Source organism: Engystomops pustulosus, chromosome 2 (assembly GCF_040894005.1).
Source record: "Engystomops pustulosus chromosome 2, aEngPut4.maternal, whole genome shotgun sequence".
NCBI classification, from domain to species: domain Eukaryota; kingdom Metazoa; phylum Chordata; class Amphibia; order Anura; family Leptodactylidae; genus Engystomops; species Engystomops pustulosus.
In genome coordinates this window covers 52,334,307-52,357,123 of record NC_092412.1, presented here as the reverse complement: position 1 = coordinate 52,357,123, position 22,817 = coordinate 52,334,307, and the positions used below count along the sequence as shown (strand labels likewise).

The 22,817-nt window shown below is 43.8% G+C and overlaps 1 protein-coding gene and 1 long non-coding RNA gene across 3 annotated transcripts in view; one reads left to right on the top strand and one right to left on the bottom strand.

Annotated features, from left to right (window-relative positions):
- Positions 1-720: 720 nt before the first annotated feature.
- EIF4B (eukaryotic translation initiation factor 4B) lies at positions 721-18,568 on the bottom strand. Its single transcript, XM_072134595.1, has 15 exons — positions 18,422-18,568; positions 11,308-11,493; positions 10,836-11,044; positions 10,129-10,245; positions 7,906-7,960; positions 6,316-6,459; positions 6,089-6,214; positions 5,400-5,606; positions 5,059-5,308; positions 4,819-4,910; positions 4,377-4,581; positions 3,980-4,029; positions 3,762-3,846; positions 3,124-3,166; positions 721-2,024 (listed from the first exon to the last, which is right to left on the bottom strand). Exons 1-15 carry the CDS (start codon positions 18,432-18,434, stop codon positions 1,950-1,952), a joined length of 1,857 nt encoding a protein of 618 aa, XP_071990696.1. The 5' UTR covers positions 18,435-18,568; the 3' UTR covers positions 721-1,949.
- LOC140117665 (uncharacterized) overlaps positions 18,561-22,817 on the top strand; it is a 40,218-nt gene continuing 35,961 nt past the window's right edge. For both annotated transcript variants that reach the window (XR_011853050.1, XR_011853051.1), the window contains exons 1-2: positions 18,561-18,787; positions 19,631-19,712. This is a non-coding gene — a long non-coding RNA (uncharacterized lncRNA). The remainder of the gene's footprint in view (positions 18,788-19,630; positions 19,713-22,817) is intronic.

Genomic DNA, 22,817 nt, shown 5'->3' with positions numbered 1-22,817 from the left:
ACTTTTTTGGCTACAGAGCTGGTTGATGCCTTCTTTTTTGCAGGACATGTTGTACTTTGCACCAGTATCATTCTGGAGGACATATGTTTTTTTTTAATCACTTTTTATAGCATTTTTTGTGGGATCGAATAGGTAAAAATCAATTTTTGGAGGGTTTATAACGATTTTTATAAAGGCATTCGTGCGGGTTCAAAAATTATTTACTTTTATTCTAACGGGTTGTTACGGACGCGGTGATACTATATATGTGGGGTTTGTGTTAGGATTTAGACTTTTTTTTGCGTTATAGGTCTCTGTGTTATGAAGCTTATGGCCATTTTTATTGATTTACTTTATTTTTTTATTGAATAATCTTTTAACTTTTCTCACCACGGGACATGCTTGTTCACGATAATACTAATGTGAGCAGCTAAGCACGCCTGTGCTGCAGGTACCCAACCATCATGGCATACAGGCCACACAGAAACATGACAAACTTTGCTATTATAAGTTCTGACGTATGAGCTTGTTATCGGGACCTAAAGCAAGCAGGTCCTGATAATTGCACCATCGCCCGTTCTCCAGGCAGGACCTCTGCAATCACACAGAATTACATGGTATCAAAAGGATTAAGGCAAACACTGCTTACACCTCATGCATTAGAAAGTCCCCCCTATATCACACATTTATAAAGCCAAACTAAAACATGTTAGGTCATGGACAAAATGGTTAAGGCAGACATTGTACTTTAAAGATTAGTTTATTTGAGGGGAGGGGGGGACAGAGCTGATAAACAGAAAAACAAAAATAAGAGGGCAGGTAGGGTACTTTACATGATAATAAAACATCTCCCAGAAAGCAGATTACAAATCATTACAAGTTTTTATTATATATTTCCTTCGCGTTTACACTCCTTCGTGAAGTGTAAAGTGTTAAAACGAAGTTATGTCAAGCTGGTTCGTGGGTCGGGAACGCAGCTTCGTGATGCACATTAGTTATAAATTAGGGAAGGCCTGATGAAAGAGGAAGGAAGGGGGTGGAGGGGGTAGAGAGGACTGACCAAATTCAGGACTTGCCAAATGTGTGAGGCAATATGTGGATGCCACGTTACCTGCGTTGGTTACTATATATAAAAAAATCTCCTTCTTATGGACAAAATGTTCACTGCTACAGCAGCCTCCTTGAAATCCACAGCATCACACAAAGCCTTGGGGGGTGGGGATGGAAGTCTCCTATATATATATATATATATAGAGCAGGTTTGCGCTTGTGTATAGGACAGCTACTCCTTACGTGACTGGCGAGCCGATGATGAGAGGCTTCAGGCAACTTTGTGGGTGCAAACCATGCGGCTGAGAAAATTCCTGGCACTACTGAAGCTTCATATTATCTGATGTGTAACTATACTGTGCTAAAAGACCTGTTCAGTATTCAGCAGATCCATCTCATTGACTTTATGGATGCTGCTGCTAAAGGACTTTAAAAATTAGGAGCTCTGCTAGTCATCTCTATTTGATCCCGGAATATATTTTAGGTTTCCTGAAAAGAAATGGCTTTACTGGCATAGAAATGCTAACCTTTGTAGAATGCGGGTAAGGAAGCGCCCTGCATCATCAGCGCTTCGTCTCACTAGGATAATAAGCTGGATTAATTCCCCTCCCTGATTAAAGCGTTAGCTGTGATGGAGCTCCCCTACACCACACACTGCAGTGATGCCCCCTCCTAACTCACGCACACACGGTATAAAGCTGCAGCAGCATGCAAGAGGACAAACAGCTCATTGTGGTTCTAACTCAATATCATTGTCTGAGGAGTCACGGTCAGATTTCGATTTCTGAGGGGGGACAGAGCGGGAAGGGGTGTTGCTTGTCCTGCTCTGGCTTATGCCAATGACTGTCATGGAAAAGGACGTATGGGAGATTAAAGGAGAAGGGAGTAAGGAATCCATGGGCACAGAAACATTCCCCATGTTAGTCGGCGTATTCTTCAGCCTCGTCTTCCCCGTCCACGCACAATGCTGCGTACTTGCTTGCTTGGCTGAATTTCTGAAAGAGACAAATTGACGTTATTCCTTCCTCTGTCAGTGAAGCATCGGTAGTTGGCAGGTGGCAGAATATAGCTGACTGTGTGGACTGGCAGCACAACTTGCTATGGCTAGGTTCACACCTAGAGACTTTTGAATACTGGGAATGCTCCTGGTGGAAACCAATTGTCTACACCGACATATACCGGCAGCAGGAGGGAGAACCCCAGTGATGTCACTGCCCATAAATGGAAAGTGTCATCACTGAGGAAACACCCTCGTCCAGCCGATGGTTGTGAGCATGGGGCCTAAGAACAAATTGACATAATGAAGAGGCTGCAGTATTGGAGTATGGACCCGACTGAATAAGTGCTGTAAAGCTAAACCATAGACTGTCCATCAATGTTAAAAGTTTACATTTAGCAGCACAATTGGGCACTAGTAAAGGTACATGGGTGTTATGGGTATTCTTTTTCAATATATCAGCACACCCACTAATTTAGACAGTTAAAAAGGGGCTGGAGTACAAAATGTAAAACATGGAATCAAAGCCCCTTTAATCAAATAAAGGGTGCTTGGAGATGGGCAATCCATGACACAGATGTATTATGACGACAATCTAGCATTTAAGGATGTATGAACCTTTATGGGTTTTGCCAGATACGTCCTTCCTTTCCACTTGGCCCAAGATACCTTTAAACACGTGGTGTAAAATAACCAGCAGAAAAAACAGCAGCTGTTTTTTTTTTTTTTTGCAATATTCAGGATACTTTGAGCAATACAAAAAGGGCCATTGTCAACTGTGTTTGGTCTTTAGACTAGTTATTGTGAGCCAAATCCAGCAATGGTGGAACAGACATAAGAGGTGCAAGTCTTTCCATTATATCTCATCTATGTGTAGTTGTCTCACATAGTTATGGCTTCTAATAACTGATGCAAATAATTGAAGACAAAAAAAAAAAAAAAGATTCGACATCAAGCCTTTGCTACTGGTATAGATTAAAGCAGCTCTTTGTCCTCTATTCTCAAACATATAAATCGCATATCACAACAAGACCCCATCACTGTAGCAGAACCTAAGTGCAGGATTACAAATCGGGGGAAAGAAATATAAATCTTACAGCTGCCCGTTCTTCTTTACTCAATTCCGAATCCTTTTCTTTCCTGGAATAATAAAAAAAAAAAAAAACCATGTATCCGTCATTGCATCTCAGAAAAAATATGCCTAAATATGTATAAATGTAAGGTCTATTAAAAGTGCTTTTATGATGAAAAGATTCTGCATCAGCCATTATTTGCTGACTAGTGTTTTTTTTCAAGGAACGTATCAGGCGTATATAAATCGCCTCATATTCTGGAGATCTGTATATGCAGAGGTGCATTATGATAACACATGTACATCAGTGCAGTACAGTATATGGTGGTCTTACCAAAAGTTCACATCAATGCAAGACATTTTATATAGAAAAGTGAAGTATTTCTTTTTCTGATTTATCACTAATGTGTAAAATCCCTTTTATGCAAAATTATGCAGCTCCTTCATTGTAATTAAGTCTGGAGTGATGTCGGCTGCAGTTCTAATCCCTTTTATCCGGCACTAACCTATATTAGCAGAAAGCATAGATGGCAATCCACAGGAGTACCGCTTATTGTTGTGGGTTTCATAGGAGAAGACCACCACAGACACGTGTTGTAGATACATAAAGAAGGGAGGGGGAAGTCAACATTTAAAAAAAAAGAAAGAAAAGGGAATACATACCTATCTGATGTTCTACCACGTTCCCCTGCGTTCCGTCCTCCGGTCTTTGATTCATGCTCCAGTCCATCCTCTTTGTTCTCATCTCCTGTAATACAATAAGCATATTTTTTAAGATCGGTAAAGCTGAGGCTTTATGGTGGCATGTTCAGCACAACCTTTTACGTGGGATAGTCATGCGACCCAAGCCTAAAGAATTTGTCATAGAAAAGCCTCATTACCTCCTCTTTGCCCCGACTGCTGCCTTTCCGAGTTGTGTCTGTCTCCTCCACTAAAAAGAAACACACGTCAGTACACCTTTACATAGACCAAATCCTGACATATTAGGATATATGTGGATAGGGGCTAACGTGTTTCGTGGGAAAACCCCTTTAATTGGGCTTTGCTGCTGCATAAAACTAGGGGGTGCAAATAGTTAAAACAAACTGTCGTACTGACTGTCTCGGTCAGCAGCAGATCACCCTAGGGAAGTGCAACTTTTTTTTTGTACAGTTTAAGCCACTAGTTCTATACATCTGGAAACACCATTAAATGCCCAGTCCAAGTCAATTTATAAAACAATGAGTTACGCAGTTCTATACTTTGATACAAGAAGTACCTATAGTTAGTAATACTTGCCTTTGTGAGGACTCTGAACTGAGAGAGCGATTGGGAGGTGGTGCGGTATTACGTTTCACCCATGCATTCTCCTTAGGCGGAGGAGCGGGCATTACTTTTAGCGGGAGCTGGGAGTCAGACTTATTGGATTTTGCATGAGAGGTTTCTTCCTCTTTTCCAAAAACTTCATTTTCTACAGATTTTTCACTTTCCCGTCTTCGAGACACTGTAAAATTGAGAAAACCTGGTCAAAAACTATTTCTACACAAGAATTAATCAGACTACAACTACATAGCAGTCTTCAGAGAAGGGAGGGGTGAGCCGTCTTTCCCTGTGGTCTGCACACAAAACTATAGAAACTTTTGGACCATTTTCACTTGACTGAAGTGTAACATATGGCTTAGTCCTAACCACAAAAATGACCGTTCTGGTGATCCAATAAATTTCATGGCTGTTTACTCACTTCTTGAAGATGATCCGCTGTTGCCTGTTTGAGAAGACTCACTTCCAGTCCTAGATCTTTCCTGGTTTTCTTCACTGCGCCAACTTGGATGTCTACATGAATAAAATAGGTTACACAAGTCTCTGCTGACATGTAATGTTCACATAAAACAAATGACATAATTTGCACTAAAAAAAAAAAAAAAAAAGTCTAAGCTTTGGATTATTAAAGCAAAATCGGTCTTATTTCAGTCCTTCGCACCTTTCTCTTGGCTTCCTTTCTATCTGTCGAGGCCGGTCTTCATCCAGATGACGGTGTTGCAGCTTCTCTTGCTCTTTTTGCAGACGTTCCTCCACCTCGCGTTCCCTAGCAGCAGTGTCCACAGGTTTGGCACCACCAAAAATTGAAGCTGCTCGACTGGACGCGGAAGAACCACCACCACTGCTGCTGCTTTCTTCCTCTTTGGGAGCAGAACGTGGTTTGAGATTCAGCTTTGGCCTTTGGGGTGGACCTAATTTTTGAAGAGAGGTGGTGAATTTATACACTCAGCATGGTTATGGTCTGGATAAGCTATTGAGATATACAAATAGTTAATACCACACCTCTCTCTTCCCTCCTTTCTTCATTTCTGGAGTAGCCATTCCACCTGTCTGACTTGTCATCTCGTCTGTCATCATAGCGATCGCCATATCTGTCTCCACCACCACCACCACCACCACCTCCACCTCCTCTGTAATCATCATCTCTACGGTATCCACTGCCAAATGCTCTCCTGCCACTGCCACCTCCACCTCCTCTGGAATCATAACCTACAAAAAATATATATAGAAAAAAATATTAATAGAAATGACCTATTCTCTGAAAACCATTGGGCATGTTAAAGTTCCTTAACAAGTATCAGGTTAAAATGGATTTTTTTCTTTTAAAGCTATATCCCACTAAAATATCCAAATCCATATGTATTTTCCAAAAGTAATTTGGAATCATACAGAATGAGTCTTGTGCCAGTTCATCATTAAAATTTGAATTAGAACTTGACTGATAATAGGCGACACATACTGAAGAAAAAGCGAAGAATAAGGTGTGTACTACATGCTCTAATAGTAGAGTAAACATTTAGGATGGGCTCTAACATGCCAGCTGTCATTACAACAGTCTTGCAAAGAGGAAAATTAGAGAGTACAGGCCAGCATGCCTGTTTTAAAGCCCAATCACATTATAAAACTAGATAATAGATTAATCAATATTTAAAGCACAAATTGATTTCCTACATAATGACAAACACACTTACCTCTATCATAATCTCTGCGATCGCGGTCATCATAGCGGTCTCTTCCTCTGTCTCGATCGTATCTATCGTCCCTACGTGGTCCATCACGATACCGATCAGACTCGTAGCGGTCACTACGATATCCTCCTGTAATGGAGATTTGTTAGCGCTCAGGGAAAAGGTGATCAATGATTAAAAAATATATATCTTAAATCGAAATATGTAAAAGCTAAAATGTTCCAACTTACTGTCTCCATAGCTATCATCTCCACGACGCGGAGGATAATCATCAAAATTGTCAGAGCTGGGACGTGCCCTCCAGTCAGAAGAGTCTGTCTTGTCAGAGTCTCGATTGCGATCTCTATCTCTGCCAAAGGAACGCTCATCCCGCTCTGTATAGATGACATGAGGAAGGGTTAATGCACTAATAACTCAACAATCAAACAGGCACATAACAAATCCACATCAAGTGCTTACTAACAGTGAACACGAGAGAAGTGAAAAACAGGTCACAGGGTATTCTCGTTCTAGCAATAATATCAGCATACCCCTCACCCAGAGTCTCAATAATGACAAAGACCATGTGTCACTGTGGCTGCACATTAAAGTCACTCAACTTCAGCGACGGATGAATGGATAAGCCGCCATACATCTCATATTGTTCACTTGCAATGCTCCAGAGCTCTGGCTCCAGTGGCCTCATCGCTCCCTGGCGACATCACCGGGCCTGGTGAGGCCACAGATCGACCACACGACTCCTGGTTGTGGCTATTGCCACTTCCGACATGCCATGCCAGGGAACCCACAACCGCAGCAATTCTGGTTAAGGACATTTTATGCATATCTGCCCCTGCTGGATTTTTCAGATTGCTGCTGGGAAACCCCCTTTAAAGTCTTATGGCCTCATTGTTATTGCTACACACGACAATGTTATTACTCTGTAACGTCTATTTATACATGTTCCCCATAATGTGTAAATTGATCTTATACCATAATTATATGCAGCTCTTATGTATAGAGCTTTACATTTCCATGGCATATTTTCTTTAGACACTAAAAAGAAATCTAGCACCAGGATGAATGATTGTAAACCAAGCACACTGACATACTGGTGTGTGCTCCCTCTGGCAGGATCCACGGCTCTTTTGGCTTCTTATTCCCTGGTTTTTAATCACCAAAAAAAAAGGTTTGCGATTATGCAAATGAGATGCCTTACAGGCTCCATAGATGTTAATTGTGTCTCAAGCATCTCAGGCTCCTTTGTGTAACAACAAGGGCATAAGAAGCTGTAAGAATAGGGGATCCGACCAGAAGGGTACACAGCAGTATGTTAGTGTGCTCGGTTTATAATTTCTTCATCCTGGTGGTAGATGTCCTTTAAAGAAAGACCTTTTACATTAAACTATAAAAGATGATGCAGAAACATTAAATAGAAAATGCAAACAACCAACAACATATATAAAAGAAAGCACAGATGTGCTGGAACCACTGGACTACATAGAAATGAAATGGAAGTCCAAGACAGCCTTGTGTCCAGGCCAGACCAGTAAGCCTGGGTGTAAAGTCCGCAGTTCTTGGCACAAACCTCTTTAGATAAGTAAAGTGAAGCAGGCAGTGCTCCAGAGATTCAATGTAAATTCAAGGTGAGGATTTATTTCGAAATGGCAGTGTGTCAGTGTAACACAGTTTCGAGGCAACATACTTTCCTTAAGCTTGAGGAAGGCGTGTTACACCAGAACATTGCCATTTAGAAATATAAACACTGGACTGCTGACGGCTTCTCTATACTTACTCAAATACATAGAAGTCAAAGATTTTACAATCCTGGAGGCACCCACCTTTGTCCTGTGCTTGATCCGCTATGTCCACTCTTATCCTTCTGCTCCCAAGTAACTGCAATAAGAGAGGTTGTTAGTGTGTAAGGTCAGAAACACAGTGAAATAGATTATGTATTTGATAGTGGAAGAATATAATAATTGGATCACTTCTCACTAGTCAGCAATGCAGGTAATGCCATAGGGTTAACCATTTCATTAAATTTTGTGCGTGTGTAGATATATATAGCCTGGACGCCAGCTCTCACCGCACAGAATGTGACCTCTGTGTACTAAAAGATTCATCTTTCCTCTGCAGCACCCATGCTCCAAACCTCTTCTACAAGATCTGTCATGAGCTTCAAGGATTTGGTTTCCATGCCTGGGCAATTTCACACAAGCTCGAGATCACCATTCCCAAGGTCAAATGTCAGTGGCAGCGCTGTAAGGGACACTATAAGTTCAGATCTAGCTCAGACTTCCAGATGAAAAAATCATGTGTAAGATCTGCAGTGAGGGGATAAATAATGTGCATCCAACCAGACTTAGAAAGGTGTTAGATGGGAGCTTGACATCTTACATCAAACCAAAATGCCCAACTACTACGTTTTACACTCCATTATTGGTCTTGCACTTTAATGGTCCATTTTTTCCTATCAATATATCCGTTAATCCTCCTAAAAGCCTCTCACCAGAATTTTATCCCTCACAACAGTACTACCTAATTCTTAGTTGTGCTAATTAATTTCAGAGGCTACTGTTAGTGTGGCGTAGCCTCAGAGAGCTACAGGGGCTTAGGCTATTTCACTCCCCCAGTAGCTGCTGCAGACCAGCCTACCCGCTAGGCTGCATTCTTCTGGCACGTCTCCAGCAGCAATCGAGCTCTGCGCAAGTGCGGTAGCAGTCCCTCTGCTGGCGGTGCGCCTGCTGCTGGGGAGCTCTATTAATGCACAGTAGCTCCCGTTTGTCTGCCGGAGATGCACCAGAAGCGCCCAGCCGAGTGGATAAAATATAACATTACAGAATAATGTTTTAGCCCTACATTGTTAGGAAGAGTGGGGTGGATTCCCAATGTGTCCTTACAATGGTGGGACACCCTGCTATTCCTCCCATCTCCTCTGAAAGTGGAAAGAGCAAAGTTCAGGGCGTTTCCCCCAATGATGTAATTTTCCATATAAGGAAGGTGACATCATTGGGGACCTCCTCGAGCATATGCTCAGTGGAGGCCAGGGGAGGGAAGCCATATATTGCATTGGTCCCCCATGGGCTGTTTTATGTTGCTCAGCAGGTGGGAGCAGGATTTAAAGACATAGCTTGTTGCATCTCTACATCCTGTGTTTCCCCACAGTATACAACGTATACTGGTCAGAATTGGTAAGGAAAAAAAAAGTTGCAGTATAAGCCTATTAATATAAACATGTCCATATAATCTGGTGTACATTTACCCCATGACATGTAATCCCCAAATCTGTTTAGTTATATGACTCAACGGAGAACATTCTAATGCTATACACAAGCAGAAAACACATTTACAGTGGAGTAACTTTACCCAGCCAAATATTTCAAATACAGAAGTCTAAATACACAGGACCACTAGGAGCGAGTTTGTGTAACCAGTCAGCAGATGCTTTACTGTGCAACATCCAGAGTCAGCATTACCCTTCTGCAGTCACAACATAAAACCACATGGGATAATCTGCTCCTCTCAGCAGTTCTAGGCTTAGAAGTGTATGGCGACTGTAAATACTAAAGGGCATCTCATGTGATTATAATGTACAGGAGAAAGCCACCTGTAACTACAGAACATACACTACCACAGAATGAGTGTGGGTAGGACATTGCTGGCTGCTTAGTTTAATAGTAACCACTGGTCACATCTAGTCCCAGAAACATGACTTGCATCACTATCCCCCGCTTAGCTGATCACTTACAGCTTAATTTTCATCAATTAGCAGAAGCGGTGTATATTACAGAGTCGTAGTAATGCTCCTGTCCTGGTGATGGATTATAATTCCCACACTGTAAATACGCCATGCGAATAGAGGGTATAACAATGTCCAGCTGCTCTGGCAGACTTACGACTTTAGAACTACAAGCTGACACGTGATGGACATCATTTCACTAGTGTTAAACAGCTGCCCTTTGTCTTCACAAACAGCTAATAAAAAAAATTAAACTCGTAGGGCCGCCTTTTTTTGCCCCATTGAACATAAAAGATTGCTGAGGAGGTCATAACTTCTTACTTACTTCTTCACTAAGACTTAGAGCACGCAGAAGAGAATCCAGGTCATCAAATTCTGCATAGCCAAAACCTTTTAATCTTTCTGGATTGCTGGGCTCCCGGGGTAGACGGACAGCACTAATCTGTAAGTAAGGAGCATAAGCAAACAGGTCATTGACGTCCTTTATTACAGCATCAGGTAAAGGGTTTGTCACTGGGAAATTACAATGACATGGATGGCATAGAACTGCAAGATATGAATATACCAAAACATGTAGTTTTGTGAGTGAGGACTATATAAAACTATTAATTTCTGTCTCTGCTTTTTCTATGTTGATAAGTTATGAAAACGTAAACAATAGCCTCCCTTGTATGACCAGGTGTACAGAAATAGTGGTCACTCACTGATAGGAAAGCCTCCTACTCCACATAGACGCTCAGCAACTCCTCGTGCTCTATAACATGCTGTCTGCAGATAGGACACCATGTGCAAGCTGCTCAGCTCCTCCTGCTCTATAACATGATGCCTGTAACCATGGGAAAAGGCTGCACATTGCGCACAAGGATTTAAATTAACTTTTCCCTCGTATCCATCAGATACAGCAGACAACACTGACGCTTGAGAGATATTAATATAAATATTCTCTTTTTAAATGGGAGTTGACAGATTATTACAATGTCCTTCATTGCTTAGCTAAAGTAAAAAAAAACCTAAGCAAGAGGCAGCACTTACATTTAGTCCCCTGAAGAATTTTTGGATGGATTCCTCAGTCACATCATAAGGAAGGTTTCCAAGGAAAGCAGTAAAGGGAGGACTTTTGGGAAGTCTGCTTCGGTCCACATTGGGTTCACGGGCAGCACGTGGGGCAGTAGGAAGAATGGAGCGATCAATAGGGTGGCCCCGGTAGGAATCATCATCATTACTATGCCATGTAGTAGAGACTGAAAAGAAAATGAGAATTTCAGAGATTATACGACTGGTTTACAACTGACCCTCTGTGTAGTGACCACAGGAAGATTGTGGTAACAGTTTACTCTGAATTACAAATACTGCTTGGATATTGACAGTCTAGATAGAGTTATGCTCCTTACACTGCATGAAAAGTTCACTTAAACAAGCCTTAGATCTGCAACAAGATCCCTTTACAACCAAGAGGTTTGTCAAGACCAAAGGCAACAAATGTGCTTTATGCTGAATGACTTACCATCTCCTTCCAGGTCATCAGTCTCATCAGCCCAACTGGTTGGTTTTGGGGCGTAGGAGCTGCTGCTGCCACCACCACCAACACCACTACCACCGCCGCCGCCCCCACCACCACCTCCACTGTTCCCGTCATCCGCCAAGAAGTCAGTGAGGGTCAAGGTCTTCCCCTTCTTGTTCTTCTTCTTTGCTGTATAGATAAAAGCATGAAAGCATTATTTACATCCAAGAAAGTGAACTTTAAAAAAAAAAGTTAAATAATCGTACATGACAGTCACTGTACATTAATGAGGCAATTATAAATGATGACTGAAAGCACAATTATAGACAAACGACTGGTAAACCACATGATGCGGTTCACTGAAGTCCAAGGATCATTTATCTGGCGCCAAAATTAGGTATGGATCACTAATGGATTTGGCTCCTAATAACGGACTACCTAATGCTACATGCACACGAATGTATGGGTGACGTATATACGTTCCCCATACACTTCTATGGGCTCATGGTCCTGTACCGTACGGCTCCGTAGCCTGTAGAAAGATAGGACATGCGCTGCATACTCCTATGGAGAGGGGCGGGGGTGAGCTGCCCTCATCCCCTGCTCCTCTCCGCAGCGCCAAAGTATTACATCGTGTGAATGTAGCCTAACACAGATGTGAACGGGGCCATATAATACATTCAGATGAACCCAGCCACCCCCAGAACAGAGGAGTGAGCGCTGCTCACCCCTACCCTCTCCATACAGAGAGATTTTACGGATTTTATCATTCACTCCAAATGAAACCACCTCTTTATTCTTCGGATCGGTCTGATCACGGGGATATCAAATTGATATAGGTTTTATTATGATTTAATAAATAAAATCTCTTCTGCAATATTCTGAAGATAATTATGTTTTCATAATACAGCATACGGAGCTAAGAAAAGGGTCATGTTTAAAGGAGGACGAGGCGTTTTCTTACCATTTTGGGGACTTATGTGTTGCAAGCCGGGTTTTTTTTTTGGGGGGGGGGTTTGAACTTAAGGGGCTGAGAAACGGTCGCATCCGTAACAATATGCCATCATAACATTGTTAAAGATCTGCTTAAATGACAGGGTCAAGAGTTTTATGTAGACTTCAGGCTTTCATGGTTACATATCGGCTCAGATCGTCACTCCCTGTGACTTTATTAAGGAGGCGAGGTCTGGCCCAAAATGGCTGCACCCACATGGGCGTTGGCTGCAATATGCAGCAAACACCTGTGCTGTATGGAGAGGGCTCATCCTCATCCATACTCCTTTTGCCGCACGCTTACATACTTTTATGAAGGTTTGCAGCAAGGTGTTAATATTAGAGAGACACTTGCTAATTCTGCAGGGATTTGCAGCAGTCACTTCACTTACATCACACAAACACAAAAAAAAAAAAACATTCACTGACTGAACACATTGACTGCAGACTATTGCTGCCTATGGCCACGAGGGTGCTGTAAAGTGCATCACTTAATGCTATTACAACAGCTCTGGCAAGATATCATTTCCCAGGAAAAATCTACTAAATTAACATATTAGGAAAAAAAACAAAAAACAAACACTGCATCAGGGTAGAGATGGGTGCATTTCCGAGACAGATAATATAAATCCTGAAGCGTTGCAGTATTGTCATATCATTACTGGCTTATGCAAATACTACAGTATATACAAATACAAGAGCAGACAACCCTATTAAAAGTCAGCAGTTTATACTCTCCTACACATGACGAGTGCAGTATTACGGTACACAGACAACGCTGCTCATGTGCCAATGACAATAATACACTTCCTAAATCACCAACTCGGTTGGAATAGACTTGCTTTATGTTCTTCAGCCCAGGAAGTCTGTGCACAGGGTCGTGTGCATGAGCCCAAAGAAGTGAATGGACATGAGCTGTAGAAAATTCAGCTATCAAATATTCAGACTTAGGGTGAAGACACACATGGCGTTTTTGGGCCGTTTTTACTAAGTGCGTTTTCAGATCGTTAAAAACGCATGCGTTTTTGTCAGTTTTTCCGAAATTGCGCAATGAAAAACGGACAAAAATGCATGCGTTTTCAAAAAACGCATGCGTTTTTAAAAAACGGATGTTTTTTAACGCATGCGTTTTTAACGATCTGAAAACGCACTTAGTAAAAACAGCCCAAAAACGCCATGTGTGTCTTCACCCTTAGGCTCCAGCAAGAACAGCGACTAGCTCGTGGCCGCATAATAGATGTGCATAATGTACGGGCAGGCTGTTGCACCTGAGCACAGAAGGAGGAGCAAGAATAGGACCTGTCATGATTGTGGCGGGGTCCCCTCCCTTTACATACTGGTGAGCACACGGAGATGTGCATGGAAGATTAATAAGAATTTGGTGGTATCGGGAACCATCATGGTAGTTTGAAGTGGGCACCACTATAAGGCCTCTTTAATGTGAACTTATTTTAGGTATGTGTGCTCGCCTTTGTGCCAATGGCTAGCACAGTCACATGTATCTCTATGGGCTCATACACATGTTCCTGTGAATAAGTCAACACACCGGGCACCTAATACACAGTGGTTCTAACTTCCGCCACATGGATGCAGCTTTCTCATGGACCAGTGCGATTCAGCATTAAGGGTGCAGAGAAATAGGAACTGCGCCTATAGACAACTTCATTATCTCCATTCCATTATCTGTCAGAGCACAGGGACGTCCTAAGGCCACAGATAATGCCCTGCCCATGGACAATTCACTACACGTTATACACCACAGACACCTTTTTTCTGCAAAATCATCTTTCCACGTGTTATTTCACTGCAATTTCTGAAAACTATTCCAAGCTGCATTAAAAAATGGACTTGGCCAGGAGAGGTATCCACACAAATATCCTTCAAAAGATTCTTTCTACAGCTCCAGGTGAAAGGGTCTACGAGACTCTATGCTACAGAAATCAGCCATCACAACCCAGGACACAGCTGGGTATAATTCATCTAATGAGAGAGGACACGTTAGGAGAATTGCCTCCGACAGGACATTTTGGGAGAGATTGGACATGTTAACATTAGGTAGGCCTGGTTTCCACAGAAGATACAGGTGGCTTGTTCTGCTCACCAAAAAATCCTGATCAATATATAGTTATCTCAGTGCTCCTGCCCTTTCCAGAGCCACTGACCTCCAGTACTTTATCAGCTGGATATGACATCATGGAGCAACATAAATACAGCAACAGGACAAGGGTCACAACGAAACTTTACAGCTAGGGTTACATCAGTCGTAGGGCTGTGATAACAGCATGGAAGGAGCGGGGATGGCTGGTGCAGGAGAAGAACAGGATCACCACATGTATTGCAGTTTAAGGGCATATTATAATGTTTTTATAGTGAAAACCCCAAGACACTTGAATGTTGGGCTTAGCTGAACATGAAAATTATTTAGAAGATTAGACCCACCATGGAGAGGGAATCTTTCAACAGTTCTAACCAAAGGTTTAGGCAGTGATAGGTAGCAGTCCTTGAGATCTGTGTAGTCGTTCCTGTGTGTGTTAAATAGCAGCAGACTGAAAATGTATTTTCCAGGATTGTAGCTGGACTCCCGCACTGTCTTCTGAGATCGATTCACTGAAAATAGCACTGTCGTTCCCCTCTGCTAATCAGGCTTTTGTTTGAAAACTAAAACTCTAGGATATGGTCTGGATCCAAAAAGTGTTGCTGCTTTTTAAATATTGATAAAATATGTTGTATATGTGCCCAGAAGTTTTTACAGAGACTAAACAAGTGACAGAGGGTGGATAATTTTATGCAAGCCGGCCTCTGAATAGTTAAGAGGCGGCATGCGTTATGTTCAGTGAAAAGATCTCACACACTCCACAGTGCTCCAAGTACAGCTACAATCCTGGAAATAAATAGCTGATACTAACATACACAAATGTTAGGTTAAAACTGCTGAGATTCCAGTGAAGTGGGGATTTTCCTTCTTATTTTCTGGAGTATAAACATCCAGCTGAGAAAGTGTGGAAATCCATCCTTGTTTAACTGGATCATCAGGAGCCTCAAACAGATATTATTATGTAACGTCAGTGTACGCCTGGGTTTGCATGTTGTAGTTAAGAATGTAGGGTAAGGGAATTAATTCAGTTTTGCTGCGGCTCTCGGTGCAGTTTTTGATGTTACACCTGATACGAGTTAATTGTGTTTCACCTATTGAGAAACTGCACCAAAACCCACATGCAGTTTATGTAGTTTTATACAATGACATTTTAACTGTATATAAACGATCTTAGGTTCTATTCAACCAATCTCTAAGTTTAGGATACAATGGACACATATCGATATCGAATCAATTTGTTCCAAATTTCGTTCCCTAAACATGGGTTTTCTGCCCCTAGATGTGCGGGGCATCCATAATAAGCAGATTGCACACAGATGGGGGTCCATGGGCTGTATTTTTATAGCCAAGATGGGTGGGACTTATAACCACCCCCTCCACCTGCTTGCATCACTGGAGCTTGCTAAAAATAAAATTCTAAAACACAATAAATCCCTCCGCCTGCTCCTGGTTAACACAGTCACCCAGTTTACAATAGCGGGAGATCACATGATGACTCCTTTGTAGTGTGACGGTACAGAGGTGCTACGTGTCATCATGGGTTCCCTGACTATACAATAGTCCACAGGGCAGAGTTGTAGTGTGTACATGTGCCACAACTCTATATTTGCTTTCAAGGAAGGATTAAAGGACATCTACCACCAGGATAAAGGATTGTAAACCAAGCACACTGATATACTGGTGTGTGCCCCCTTTAAAAAAAACAAAAAAAAAACAGGGTATATGAAGCTATAAAGTATTGAAATTATGCAAATGAGCACGAGGGGCTCCAGGTTCTATCATTACCTACAAAGACGGGAGACCCTTGGGCTCATTTGCATAATTGTAGACTTTTTTTTTTAAGGCATAAGAAGCTTCAAAAAAAGCAGATCCTGCCAGAAGGGGCGAACACCAGTATGTCAGTGGTGGTTTACCATCCTAGTGGTAGATTTACTTTGAAGCGAGTGTCTTAGAGATGGGATTCCAAGCATCACAATACATGATGCACAGAGCTCCTGCTTCCCAAATATGTACCAGATCCGACACCAATGATTAGGACATAAAGGTGGGTTGTCTTGGATTAACAGAACAAAGTGTGAAACTGCCCTTAGCCTCTTTGTATTCTCCTAATGACTAAAGATGACTGGAAACAGTTTCAGTCTGACTACTAGCCAAGGCCATGATGGGGCAAGGAACACCCCCCCCCCCCATTTGGAGAGTACTCACCTGATAAAATAGGGAGTATATGACTTATTTCCAGACTGACTACTAGCATGATGATTCATAGATGCTGAGGGTCCTGATGGAGAGGCAGCATCCAGGATATATGGCAAGTATATAGTCCATAGTTTAGAGGATGAATGTGTTAAGTGGGAAATTGCCACTTTCACCTGAAGTCAGTTCTCACCTTTCCACATTTCCAGGGGATTAATGTCTGATCACTGCAAGAGCAACTGCTGGGCCCATGTCCCCCTAAGAAGCCCCATACTCATGAAGCACAGGTGTGTCTATGCAACTGTCTGGGCATTTCAAGGCTCCCTCATGATTTCTGGGGGTCCTAGTAGTCAGACCTACATAATCGAAAGTGGGCAACAACCTGACTGATGGGATCTCCACCGATCAATGCAGTTTATAAAAATGGAGGTCCGGTTGTTGCTGATTGAGCGTGTCCTGGAGCTACATCAAATAGCATGGGAGTGTCAAAGCTGCAGAGCAAATCACTCAGCTGGAGATACCCGTGTGTTGTGCTCTGCAAATTCCAGCGCTCTAATATTCAATTGACCCCCGTTCTCATGGTCAGTGGGCTCCAGCAGTTGGTCCCGAACCAGATTGTAATTCCTCTATCATGTGGATACAGATTATCAAAGTTGGTAGATCCCCTTTAAAGACGCTTATACCGCTCAATTTATACTGTAGCTGGCTACATATCCAATGAGACTGTTGTATACTTTATCCCACTGCGAGGGGCTTACGGTTCACCTGTCCTATTGTAAGGCATCTTTTCGCTTATTGACCTATAAAGTTTTGTTGAAACGAAAGACATTTATACCCAACAGTGTAGATAGGTGAAAAGTGTTTCAAAAAATAAAAATTTCCTAAAAAACCCCCCCGACAACTGGGAATTGCATGAAGGTAGGACCATTTCCCAGTCACCTTATGGCTTAGACCTGATGAAGGGTCAGTGTAGTACTGACTGCTGTCCATCAGTCTCCTCTGTATGCACAGCAGTTCAGGCAGATATGGCTGATAACAGAGAGCACTGTATTGCACATCCATTAAGAGGTTCAACAGGGACATTATATGTAACCTGTGGAACTACAAGTCCCAGCATGCCATGAATCGTGCGTGCTGAGGACTGGGCCAGTGCTGCAGCCCTCTCCCGTGTGACACAGCTGGTCACACACAGGCCTGGCAGTGTTGACGTGTCCAGCCGCGGCTGTGCTGGGGGAGGCGGGGGTTCGGTGCTTAGGCCTCACACCACTGACCTTTACCGCCATTACATCCCCCGGCCTACGCTCCACAACAAGATGAGCGAAGATTACCTCCCCCCACCCCTCCAGGAGCCACGTGGTTCCTTCCCGGTAGAGGTAGCCCCACGCTGCGCGCAGATTATACCATCGAGAAAGGGGAGGGTGGGTTCTATATGTTACACGTTATGCGGTTCTTATATAACCCAGCGGCCAGGTCTCCGACCCCCTGCGCGGGCTGCGAGCTGGGCAGGGCCCGGGACAGCTGTGCGGCTACGGCCAGGACACGCTACAAGAGCCCGCGGCCAGTGCTGCGCACACAGACACTGATAGGCCGCAGATACAGCCCGGCCTCGGCGACTCAGCCCCTGCACACCCATACAGGGTGCGGCCTGCGCCAGCCCGGGGATTACACAGCGCCGCGTCTCCAGCCGCGCATGGCCCTTATGGCGCGCCACGGCGACCGGAACACAGACGTGCAGCACCGCCGCGGCCTAAACTACACGCAGGGAAAGCGTCACGTCTGCCGGAGCCCTGTAATCCCCGCGCCGGGCGCGACCCCGTGTTCCTCACACACACTCACCTGAAGCTGCCATGTTGGGCCGACTGTGAAAGAACGCGAATACCCGGATGAGGCGGTCACGTGTGCGCAGCGCCAGGTCTTTCCAGCAAAGGAAAGCGAGAGGCGGCGTGACGTGATGACGTAGGGGGCTCGCCGCGCCGCCATCTTTGTTGAGGGAGGGCTGGTTTTGAAGCGTCAGCTTATTCCCCGGCGCGCTTGCATCATGTTCGAGCTCACGGGACAATAACTGCTACATAGAAAACGCACCGTATGAATACACATAGATGCTCAGAAACCTCATGTGCTTTCCTATACACCATATACTATAGATATTGTGCAATTCTACTGATTCGTTGATACATTTCCAGAAGGATGAATAAAGAAAATGTAAGAATCCGTATTAATATACAGATTCTGCAAATTGAGGAACATTCGCAATCAGTAATCATCACATGTAGGGTTTCTATAGAAATAGGGCCAGTTGGCCCATATTTGGTGGAATTTGTAAGGCCGTGTTCACATCATGTATGGACCTTCACTTCTAGTCCCACCTATTTCAGATTTCTGCCCCATTTCCTGCAGCACCCTCATTTAAAAAAAATAATTTACGACACCCCTGTTTTTGTAGCCCCCATGTTTCTATTGCTCAGTTACATCCCCTCCCATTTGTCTTTTTACTGTGAATAAAAAAAAAAATTGCTGTGGGCAGGAGAGAGGAGAGGCGAGCGACCGGCAAAATACAGGACGTGTCCTATATTTTTTCGTGCATGGTCCCTGTGTGGTAAGACAGAGCATGCTCACTGCATCGTGACCAGGAGCCATTGGTGTCTATGGGGAGCGATACATTGTGCGGCCAGATATTGTTCACCTGCAGCAGCTCTCATGTCTGTTCTCAGCTGCTGCCTTATGCGGCTCTGAAGCAGGCAGGGGAGACATCAGGTCTGGCAACCTCTGCCACACAGCATCACCATTGCATTTAATATCCATCTTGAACCCAACCAGCACACGGTCCTGTATTCGCAGACTGCGCACACAAACGTGCAGGCTGTTTTGAGTCCTGTGTGTAGTAAAGAACGGCTAGTACACATCCCTACACTACATTCATGTGTGTGAGGCATAAGGTTGGATTCAGATAGTCCAGTTAGTTTTTGAAAATTAACTATATTAAAAGTAAAAGATAATAATTGTGCAGTTTTGATAATATATTTAATGAAGTATTTCATTTTACAGGAGGATCACCACATCAAACAGCATGGTATATTTTTTTTTCCTACAGATTCCATTCGAACTGAATAGAGGAGTCGGGAGAACGGTGAGGATACATTTTTTTATTACTTTTCTAAGCTCCCACAGTCATATATTATAAAAAAGGTAACTCATGGACAACCACTTTAAACAGGACCTGTCACCCATAAGAAACGCACTAGGAGCCGCTGACCAGCTACTAGCGCTACCCCATTTTTAGCAGTGATAAACTGCTAGTGGGCAGGACTAGGAGGTGGTCACTGCCGCATGAAGCCTGGCAATCACCACTGGCCTATGGCATGGGAGGGGTGGTCTGGGAAAGAAGCATCGCCTTGGACCGCCCTTTCATGAATACACACGACCGCTTTTAGCTTGGTCCGGTGTTATGAAGGTACGGCACTGCAGTGTCTGCTAGCGGTATCAGAGGGTTCCGATAAAGCTGACAGTTTATCACTGCTAAAAATGGGGTAGCGCCAGGAGCTGCCTACTTTAGTAAGCAGCTCCTAGTGCATTTTTTATGGGTGACAGGTCCTCTTTAAGGTTGGGGCAGAGGTGGTAGAAAGAATGCAAAATGTACTCAGCCTCCTGACAGTCGCACAGCTACTTCTAGTGTTTAGCAGCTGTGCCAGGCCACAGAAGAAGGGGAGGAAGATTGGTGTCACTGGACCTGCCTTCACCAATGTTTGGTGTCCTTGGACCAAGAGGCATCAGTATTTGTGACATCAAAAGCAACTTCCTGTGGCACCATGTAGTTTCTTTATGGTATCCTGTAAATTCTGAAACGGGCAGGCCGAGGTAATGTTGCAGTCTGGCACATGCTTCCCAGGGAAACCCTTGTCCTATTATGAGAGGCGACGCATGTGGGCGCAGAATGTTATAAACAAATAGTTGAGCTGTTTAAGCCCCTTCCACACTTGCGTTTTTCACGTGCGTGAAATCAATGGGCTTTTTCAGACTTGCATTTTTTTTCACACGCACGTGTGAAAAACACACCATACAAGTCTATGGAGATGCATCAAAAATGCATTGCACTCTGAGACACATGCAATTGCAATGTGTTTTTCACGCATCAATTGCCATTGAAAAGATAGAGCTTTGTCTGAGTCCTTTTCACGCCCGTTATCTGCAAGTGAAAAATGCATTGAAATTGCATTGAAAATGCGCATGAAAAACTGAGACACTGAACAAACTCTGACTGAAAACTGATTGAACACTGATGCAAAATGTCAGTTTTTGGCCGCGGTCACACGATCCGCTAGGCGTCCGTTCATAACGCGACGCTAGCGCACAGGGGGCGGCTTATCAATCGCATGCGTTTCCCTGTTAACGCATGTGCGTTCGGGCCGAGGACCGCCCCCTGTGTGCTAGCGTCGCGTTATGAACGGACGCCTAGTGGATCTTGTGACCGCGGCCTTTCACTGACCAAACCCTGATCGCTCCCTGATCAGACTCTGACGTGATCTGCAACGCAAGTGTGGAAGGGGCCTTACATATCACTACTAGTATGAATGACTATCATACGCTTTGGCTCCCCAGAGCTCCATAGCAAAGGCAGGATTGAAGTCCCTATCACGAGGCCTCCATGCTTCATCCTGACCCTCATTAGATCTCAAACAGATTTATTGCTAAAGATAAATATTGTCTAAAATGCCTTGCACCACATCTGTATATGGGTTTTACACAGTTTTTGTACACTTTTTTTTTTACTAGAACGCCAGATTTATCATCGAGCATTAGACACTGGCCCACAAGAAAGTATTCGGGCCCCTTGAACTTTTCTACCTATTGCCTGTCTCGGATCGCGGGCGAACCCGTGTCCCTCTGTGTGCCCCGGCTCCAGACGTTGCTTCAGACTCAGCTCTCCTGGCTCCTGCTCCCCAGCGGAATGCCGAGCGCGCTTCACCGCCTCCATGGGCACATGTGCGATGGCCAGGGGCGTCGCTAGGTCAAAAGATTCGGGGCTCATGCCCCGGATCTTTTGGCCGGTGCCCCGGATCTCCCCAGATCAGCAGGTCCCAGGTCCCGCTGTCCAGGGAGAGTTTTCCATTCTCATCTTTATCTGTATCATTAGGACACAGATAGAGATGGGTAGAGTAATGGTGCACGGAGCCGTCAGCTCCGCGCAGCACTACACTGAGAAGAAAACGTCATTATTTGACTACATCGCGTCTCCTGCTTCCTGCAACTCAACACAGCAGCCGGGAACAGGAGACGCGATTTGATGATGTCACCGCCGATCGTCCTGCACAGAAGACAGGATAAGCAGGGAAGACAGAGGTGAGTATTAGAGATTTTTTTTTGTTTATTAGCTAACAGTGTGGGCATTACTTTATAAAGGGCATTATGTGGACTGGAGGCATTATGTGAACTGGGGGCATTACTATCTACAAGGGGCATTATGTGGACTGGAAGCATTACTGTAGGGACAAGAGGAAACTGAATAACATAAGATGTGTTTGTGGTAAACCACATCCTGAGGGATCATGGGCCTCTTGGCTTCATCTCTGATCAGTCTTCTCCTTGTTTGATATGAAAGTTTTGAGGGGCGGCCGGGTCTTGGTAGATTTGCTGTGGTCTGATACTCAATATGACGCTTGCACACGGCTCCTTGGGATGTTTAAAGTTTGTGAAATATATTTTTATCCAAATCCGGCTTTAAACTTCTCCACAACAGTATCACGGACCTGCCTGGTGCGCTCCCTGGTCTTCATGATGCAGAACCCAGAGACTATCACGGAGCAGGTGTATTTATACCGAGACCTGATTACACACAGGTGGATTATATTTATCATCATCAGTTATTCAGGACAACATTGGATCATTCAGAGAATTTCTTTATTTATACAGTGCATACAGATTACACAGCGCTGCACAGAGCTTGCTAAATTGGTCCCTGTCCCCAATGGGACTCACAATCTAATCAACCTACCAGTAAGTTTTTAGGAGTGTGGGAGGACCCGGAGGAAAACCATGCAAACACGGAGGGAACATACAAACTCTTTGCTGATGTTGACCCTGGGACATGAATCCAGGTCCCCAGCGCTGCAAGGCTGAAATGCTAAATGCTAACCACTAAGCCACCATGGCAACAGTCATTTAGGACAACATTGGATTATTCAGAGATCCTCACTGAACTTCTGGAGTCAGTTTGCTGCATTGAAAGTAAAGGGGC